The sequence below is a fragment of the Rattus norvegicus genome, chromosome 19 (assembly GCF_036323735.1).
Source record: "Rattus norvegicus strain BN/NHsdMcwi chromosome 19, GRCr8, whole genome shotgun sequence".
Classification (NCBI taxonomy): Eukaryota; Metazoa; Chordata; class Mammalia; order Rodentia; family Muridae; genus Rattus; species Rattus norvegicus.
Genome location: NC_086037.1, coordinates 40886170 through 40894621, shown reverse-complemented (window position 1 = coordinate 40894621; position 8452 = coordinate 40886170). Strand labels below are relative to the sequence as shown.

The 8452-nt window shown below is 52.6% G+C and overlaps 1 protein-coding gene and 2 non-coding genes across 4 annotated transcripts; all 3 read right to left on the bottom strand.

Annotated features, from left to right (window-relative positions):
* Positions 1-922: 922 nt before the first annotated feature.
* Positions 923-5091, bottom strand: Nanos3 (nanos C2HC-type zinc finger 3). 2 transcript variants are annotated; one of them, XM_006255235.5, is made up of 2 exons: positions 3870-5091; positions 923-1168 (listed from the first exon to the last, which is right to left on the bottom strand). In XM_006255235.5, exons 1-2 carry the CDS (start codon positions 4324-4326, stop codon positions 1101-1103), a joined length of 525 nt encoding a protein of 174 aa, XP_006255297.1. In that variant the 5' UTR covers positions 4327-5091; the 3' UTR covers positions 923-1100. The 2 variants fall into 2 exon arrangements, with proteins under 2 accessions (XP_006255297.1, NP_001099415.1); NM_001105945.1 differs by having other exon boundaries at positions 924-1168; positions 3858-4350.
* Positions 5092-6065: 974 nt separating this feature from the next.
* On the bottom strand, positions 6066-6148 carry Mir181d (microRNA 181d). Its single transcript, NR_032266.1, has one exon. It is a non-coding gene; the product is annotated as a microRNA 181d (primary transcript).
* Positions 6149-6225: 77 nt separating this feature from the next.
* Mir181c (microRNA 181c) lies at positions 6226-6331 on the bottom strand. Its single transcript, NR_031897.1, has one exon. It is a non-coding gene; the product is annotated as a microRNA 181c (primary transcript).
* Between the last annotated feature and the right edge of the window lie 2121 nt (positions 6332-8452).

The window sequence follows — 8452 nt, the reverse complement described above, 5'->3', positions numbered from 1 at the left end:
CATAGGTTACAGGGCACAAAGCCTCCTTAGCTGTTACAGCCAAGGTCCCTATGCAGAGTGAGGTCCCTGTCTACTGCCTAGGAGTAAGCTCTGATCACCCGCCTCACCTCCCACATGCCTCTGGACACGGCAATGCTTAGCTGTGCAGGGGGTGGAGGGGATCCTATTTGTAGAAATACACACCTCGGTTGGCTTAGGCCTTCGTATCTCAGCCTCCTCCACCTAGGGGAACCCAGTGGAGGAGGCTAGGAGACAGGCTAGGTCTTGGCTGGAGGAACAGCTGTCCCTAACCCCACCTAGCCCATGCCCTGCTCCTGGGCTTAAGACTCAGGTTGGTGGTCTGGCTTTTGCAAGGAGCTGCTTTCCCTGTGCCACTCACAGGCTCTGGGCTACTAAGGAGCCCTCCTCCTGCTGCCTCCCTCCTCCCTGGCTCCCAGGCCAGGAGCAAGAATGCAGGCTGAGGGTAAAGCCTCAGGCCAGCTTAATGAACCCAGGAAGTACCTTGTTCAGCTTCCCCCAGGACAGTAGAACTGAAGGAGGCAGATGTGTAATGAGCCACAAAGTATAGCCCTATCCCCAGTTGAGCCGGCAGTGCCCTTTGTGGCAGCCTACAGCCCCCAAGATGGGAGATGGTGGTGGTATCTCTGGAGGGACACTGATTTGGTTTCTCCATCCCCTTAATTCCTGTGTGCCTTCAGTGCAAGGAGAGGCCCCTGTTTTGCACATCAATAGGCAGTGGGTGGCTGGGACTTTAAGTCTCTCACAGCTGCCCTAAGGGTGCCTGCTCCTGATTGAGTTACTACAGGTGACCCAAGATTCAAAGGGCAGTTTGTCAGGTGGGAGGTGACAGGGTGAAGATATGACCTGTGGAGTAGAAGTGTCCCTGCCAATCAGATTCATACCACCTTGTCCCAGGACAGGCTCCACTTCTTAGCATTTATTAGACACTGAGGCAACAACACAAGCAGGGCCAGGGTTGGGGAAGGTAACCTCTGACAAGACTGTGGCCAGCCTCAATCCTAAGCAAGGTCCAGTCTCCAGCATGCCTGTGTCCAGACCCCTGACAACGGTGCCACCATGGTCCTCCCCACTCCAAGCTCCTAGGCCGTAGTGGAGGGACAGCAGGCCGAGGGTGAAGGTCCAGGGGGCTTCCTGCCACTTTTGGAACCTGGAAGTTGAAAGCAGAGGAGAGAAATGCTGAGTGCTCAGGTGGCTGAGCAAGGTACCCGTGGTGCCACCTAGGGCCTCCCAGGCTGCTTTGTCACCTGGTGGCCATACCTAGGATTGTTATACTGGGACCCAGAGTTGGGGCAAAAGCACAGAAATGCTACTCAAGCGAAGGTGGTGTTCCCACCTGGCTGCAAGGGGCCTTACATCCCCTCCACTCAAATGGCAGTGCTCAGCCTGCTGTGACAGGATGCAGCTGAGGGCACCCTCAAATACTAGGGCTGTGTTCCTGTTGCTTCAGAATTTAGAGACCGTCATCCCTATGACTCCTCATTGACAGCTTGGGAGCCCAGTCCCTCAGACCTCACTGAGAGGGATACATATGGCTGTAAAAGGTCATGGGTTCCATCCCCAGCATCAGACCAACAACATAAAACTTGAAAAGGCAGGCACTGTGGCTCCTATCTGTTCCAAGAATAGGGAGACAGAAGCAGATTCAGGTCCACTTAGAGGACTCCAAGAGATTGGCTCAACAAAACCCATTGGCAGGATGGGATCCTCACTCGCAGGATCTATAGAGTTCCACTGGAAACAGCCCAGCCCTCTGGGAGCTTCCAGACTACTCCGGGAGGGAGCACACAGCCACCAACCAACATGGTGAGGCAGCCAGCTCACTACCTCAGTCACCTTCAGTGCTCCACCCACAAACTTTCGGTTTTCCTCCTGTGGCCTCACAGAACTGAGGTCTGCAGAGAGAGCTATTAGGCATGCAAGCACCTGCCATCCGGTGCAAGGTGATACAGGGCAGTCTGAGCTACAAATGAAATGTTGTCTCAAGAACAATGAAAGATGAAAACAAGATAACCAGCAGGTAAGAACACAGAGGACCCATGATTGGTTCCCAGCACCCAAAAGGCCACTCACAACCAGCAGTGACACATGTTCCAGGGTTTCACATACCAGCTTCTGGGCTTTTCACAGGTGGTGCCCATACATTCATGCATGCATACCAGCAAAACATCTACACACATGAAATAAAGTTATGTATATCTCTTAAGGACTTGTAATGTGGTTCAGTGGATATGAGGGAGCTTGTGGCCAATCCAGACCACTGTCCCCAGGACCCACACCATGGAAGGAAAGAACTGATTTCCTGCTATTTCTCTGTGTGTGTGTGTGTGTGTGTGTGTGTGTGTGAGAGAGAGAGAGAGAGAGAGAGAGAGAGAGAGAGAGAGAGAGAGACACCGACCTACACACACACAAGAAAGATAACTTTTAAAGATTTAAGAAACAGGAAACACCAAGCCAGGCTGCATTAGGGTGCCACTGCCCAGCTGCAGACACATTTGAGATCCTGGCCTTAAAGCATGGATAACTTAATAGGGCTGAAGGCTCAGTGGTTAAGAGTGGTGGCTGCTCTTCCAGAGGACTGGGGTTCAATTCCTAGTACCCATATAGTGGCTCTTTTTTTTTTTTTTTTGGTTCTTTTTTTCGGAGCTGGGGATCGAACCCAGGGCCTTGCGCTTCCTAGGTAAGCGCTCTACCACTGAGCTAAATCCCCAGGTGGCTCTTAACCATCTATAACCAGTTCCAGGGATCCTATACCCTCTTCTGAAGTTCATGGGCACAGACATAGGCAAACATCCCATACATAAAACCTTTTAAAACCTTTTTATCTTAGGTACTTAGGCCAGACCGTGGCTCTACATTTGTTGGGGGAGATGGGGAGGCCCTTAACCTTAACAATACAGACCCACCAATCAAGTTTTTGAAGAGGTCCTACTGCAGTCTCCCTGATCTGCCTCCCCCACCCTCCTACTGCTTGCTGGCTAGGAGATAGGCCTTGAGACCCATGGCAGCCACCTTCCTGGGGCTCTGCAATGCCTTGGTCCAGATCTGATGATTCGCTAGAATTCCAATGAGTCCTTGCCCTATGTCCCATGCCCACACACTCCTCCACCCCCATTTGTGTGTTTGGAGGTCAGAGGAGAACTTGAAGTCAGTTATCTCCTTCCACCACAAGTATCTCAAAACAAACTTGGTTCTTCTGGGTTAGAGGCAGACTCTTCACTCACCAAGTCATCTTGCGGGCATCCCAAACTTACTTTTTATGGTACTGACAGAGAAGCAAACTCTGGGTCTCATAAACGCTATACCCTAATTACAAACTCCCAAAAGTGACATCCAAAGATCCGATGATTTATCTACCCCACAGCACAGACCCATACCCAGTCACATTACCCACCCCTTACCCCCCAAACTGAAGGAATTCAGACTGCTAGAAGTCACCTCCAGGAAGCCTTTCTGGGACCCCTCATCTGAGCCAAGTGTGCCCCTATTCAGCACTGTCTTAACAGTCATGCTCCTGTCCACCTTCTTCACTACTGACCCAGCACCCAGTGGCAAGCAAACATGAAATATTACTTGGCAAATGAACAAATGATGTCAGGGTTCAGAATTATAAGCTTTCCTCAAGTTTTACAACTGACCCTCAAGTAGAATCAGAGATCACCATATACCCCACAATATCTCTACTACGCCTTGCAACGAAGCAAGTGTACTTCCCTCCATGCTCTCAGCTCTACAGTGTGGGTTCCTTAGTTTCTAAGACACTGGCATCAAACACATTTAAATACCCCAAAAAGTTGAGAGCCTAGAGTAGGTCCCTTCTCCACCCAATCCTTAACCACCCGCATAGACACCTGCTGCTGCTTCTCCTCCAAGGCGGTGGCCAGCATTCTGTGTCTTTGCCTTGTCAGGCCGGGTCAGCTTTTTGCCTGCAGAATTCCGGGTGGTGTAGCAGTAGACAGAAGTATAGCCCTGGCCGGTGAGTGGGCAGAAGCGTCGAGTGTGGGCATGCTCCTGAGTGGCCCCACACTGGGGACACACATAATCTCGCAAGATGGGACACAGCACCCGCCCTGCCTCATCCTTCAGGACATGGGACTGATAGATCGCACGAGACTCGCCATTGTGTTTGCAGAATGAACATAGGCGTTCTGGAGCTGCTGAGGATTCCTTGCTGGCTTGCTGGCTTGCTGAGCTTGGCTTGGGCTCTGGTTTGGGGTCCAGCCTGACATCAGGCTCCTCTTCCTCATGCAGAGCCCCAACCAGTCTTGCCAGACCTAGGTAATCTGTCCAAAGATTAAAAGTTCCCATGGCCGGCCAGAGGAGCAGCAGAGAAGAAACCCAGCCAGGCTCCAACTTCCCTCCTACCCTGAAGCTCAGCCTTCTCTGGCTGCTTTTCTTTTACCTTGAGGGGGTGTGAAAGGGTGGAGCAGGCAGGCTTGGGGGGTCCTCATTGTCACAGGGGGCTTCTTACACACCTGCCCAGGGGGTATATGGTGTTTGTGTGGGCTGAAGGTAGCCAGAGGCAGACTGGAGCCATTGAACCCCCAAGCTTCCCCAAGGTCTCCTCCCCCCTTCCTGTGGGAGGTCAACCCCTGCTGGCACGTAGGTGCAGAGGTAAGTGGACGGCTAAGAGTTCTGCTCCAGGGCTAAACACTGACAGGTGGTTTACTTTTTTTTTTTTCCTGTCTTCCCTAAGGCGGGGGGTGGGGGTGGGGGGTGGGGGGGTGGGAGGTGGGGGTGACATGTGGCCTTGAGTTCTTGCTAAATCAGCAAAGCAGCAATCCCAATACCTAGGAAGGAGGCCTGAGCCTGGAAGTGGGGCTGGGGGCAGGGAAATGACAACAGAGTCTCTAAGGTTTCACTAAGGGTCTTTCATGACCTGGAGAACTTAGTCTTAAGATGTGAATTAAAGGAAAGAAGGAAGGAAGAAAAGGAGAGAAAAAGGGCATGAGCACAGATAAGAGAGAAGAAAACAGGAGAGGAAGAGAAAGAGACACCAGAATGTCTGGATTATAAAGGGAAGGGGGCGGGGGGAGGGGGAGTGTTGGGCTGAAAAGTTCAAGGTTGGAGGCAGAGTATGCCAGGTAGGGACTGAGGGATCCTGGGAGAACCTGGAAGCCAGGGCTGCTTTGATATGTAAAATACGCACAATCCTGCAGGTGAAAACAAACTGAGACTGCTCCTAGCGGGTAGAGGAAAAGTTTGGTTTGGCTTTTTGTAGCTAAAAGGTACGATTATAGGCAGAGGCAGACACCTAGGAGACTCCAGAGTGGACATGACCAGCAGACTGAGCCACACCATGTAAGGAAAGGGGAGCAAGAAATAAAAAAGAAGAAAAGGTGTACGTAACCAAAATGCTTGGGCTGTATATCAGAGAAGCCGGGGAAGGGGAAGCCCAGCCTGGTAGAGAAGTTCAGGGTAGGAGGAAGGTATGTCAGCCAGGAGGACCTGTAACAGGTAGGAACTGAGGCATGCTGGGAACATCGCAGCCTGCTGCTTCAGCTTTGATAGGGGAATAGGCACCTCAGCCATTTGTCCTGGATTTGAGACCTTACAAAGTGGTGTTTCCAACGCTTCCCTCTCCAGTTAGCTCAGAAGCCTCAAGGGTGGGGTCTAGGTATGCAGGAGGGAAAGAACCCTCAAGCACAGGAGGGCAGGCTGCACTGACATATCCTAGCAGGCGCCAGCTCCCTTATCTGACACCTGTCAAAGGAGGCTGCAGCCTGAGCTCCGAGCCACCACTGGCTAGGGCAGACTTCATCTCGCTCATCCATCCACCTGCCCGTGTATCTGTCACATGTTCATCTACCAGTTGGCCACTCCAGAACATCCCTGAGCAGACAGACATCCACCCTCTCAGAGTCCCCACTTTATGATTTCCCTAACACCCAACCCTCCAGGGTTTATTTCCCAATTCCAATCATCCCATCAAGGTCCCAGATACCAGTCCCATTTCCCCAAGGGGAGCAAGTGACAGGCTGAAAAATTGGGAGAGGGGGTATCTAAAGGGTTCTGTCCTCTTTCCCATCTCTCAGACTGTTGTTTGGCCCAGCCACAGTGACATTCATCCCCCGGTGGGTCTGGTCTTCTCCTCACAACCCACCGACAACAATGAATGTTAATTGTGACCTTTGCTGTGGCCTGAGGCAGGGGATGCTGCCTGGGGCTCCCCCAGGTCTACAAGGTGGGGATGGGGATGGGGTAGACGGGTGGCAGTTCCAGGCCTCGGGGTCCACTCAACGGTCGATGGTTTGTCTGAGCTGCCCAAACTCACCGACAGGTTGAATGTTCCCCCAAACCCTTGGCAAGTTCTTGGATAACTGGAGTGGGAAGTACGGCAGTGAGGCAGAGAGTATGTGGAATGATGGAGAAACCAGGGTCCCCTTTGACTCACAAAATCAGCCATCAGTTATTCTGGCTTTTTGGACACCCAGGAGAAGCTGTACAAATCAAACATTTTGCACAAATGTAAAAAAAGGCAGCCCCTGCAACAGAGGCAACAATGTGCCTGTCTCAATTCAGGTACTTTATTCAAGGGATGCATTCAGGCTGACATCTCGGCACTCTGGAGCCTAAGGGTTGGGACCACTGTATCAAGTTACAGGCCAACCAGAGCTAAAGAGTGAATTCCTGATGAGGGCTATGTACTGGGGTAAAAATAAATAAAATCCTCCAAAGCAGTCCCCCAAGAGATACAGATTCCCCTCACTGGTCAATTGGAAAGACCAAGGCCAGAAGAACACAAAGTGGGGAGATTGCCAGCCATCACCCTGAGAAGTCTGGTAGCCACCAGGTTCTGGCAACTGAGCCGTAAACAAGTTTCTTTAACACAATGTAACAGGGCCTCTCCTGCAAACTTGAGATAAATAAGGCTTTCAATACAATGTAGACTTTTCTGCCTTCCCATGGTCCCTAAACTTAGTTTGACTGTTCCTGAGCCCACCATTGCTCTTCCCAGTGGGGCAGTCAGTGGAGCAGTGAGCTTTGAAAGAGGGCCACACTGCCCCTTCAACACGCACTCACGCACACACATGCACGCACGCACACACACGCACGCACGCACGTGCACCTTCTAAAGGCTTCTAAATGGTCAAGGGGGACAAGTTTCCTAGACCTTTGGCTGGGAGGTGGAGTATCTGCTAACTTTTTGCTTTAACTGAGCTCAGGACACCTCAGACAGGGAGGTGACCCTCAAGGATCTCCTGAGGTCACACATAACAGATCAGGAGCACTAAATGTGCTACCTTGCGTGAAACTCCTGCAGGGGTGGGTAGCACCAGCCTATGATGTACCAGGCTACCACCACGGACTTGCCCTCAACTCAGGCCTCTGGCAGGATCCCCTATGGCCCTCCTACCAGCCAGCCCTTCTAGATCTGCCTCTAAACTCAACCACCTGAGAGCTTAGGCCCTACCCCTCTTAGCACCTCAGTGCAGTTCCAGAGCACCCCCCAGAAGTTCTCTAGAAGTTCAGCTCCTTCTAAGGTCCAACCCAACCTGCGGACCCAAACCGGGCCCCTGGCCCCGGCATGACTCAGGAAGCACTACTAGAGCCCTTAACTCTGCTTCCTCAGCCCAGGGCTGGGCAACTGGTCACATTCCCAGCCTCCAGGGGGCCCTATTACATGGCCAGCAGCCCCCTCTTTCTGGCCGCGGGTTAAGAGGCCCTACATGGGAAAGGCAGGTTTCCTGTCTTGGGAGCTCTGAGCCCTGAGGAAATAAAGGTTTAGACTGGTCAGAGAAAGGTGAGCTGGGTACAGGGGCTTTGCACAGACCACCACTGTACCCCTGCGGAAGGGCCCTGCTTCGAGTTCAGAACAGTTTTTAGGGGGTTCCTGAAGGCACACGAGGCACTCTGGGCATCTTGCAGACACCCCTCTTTTATTCTGTAAGTCCACTTTGCTCACTTCCTCTACTGAACTCTGATTTTTGTCCTTATATAATGGGAAGGTGTCTGTTAGGGGTATTCCCAGCAGGACAGCCTGCCTGTGGGAGTCTGGCGGGGGGCGTGGCGTAGCGGAGGCGCCAGGCCCCACCCCCTCCTGTCTCTTTGTCTGCAGGCGTGGTGCGGGCTTCCCGCCCTCAGAGTCTGTCTGCTCTTGCATGCCCTTTGTCAGCGGGGGTCGCCTGTCTGGGTCTGCCTGTACCCTCCCTGTGTATCTGTCCCTCTTCTTCCCAGTGCGGCTCCGTGAGGTGGTTGGCAGCCAAGCCCCCTGGTGTGTGAGGATCACAGTACTGACCTGAATTCCTGCAGCTGGGGGCTGATCGCCTACTTTCCGCCCTGTGTCTGTCGGCCTAGAGTGCTTGGGCGGGAGGTCTGACTTTGAAGTCCCTTAGTGTAATGGTGGGAAACTGTCTCCTCCCATCCCCCAACCCCAGGTCCTGATTCAGGGACACCGCAGCCGGGAAGTTCTGTTGGGAATGACCTAGGTAGG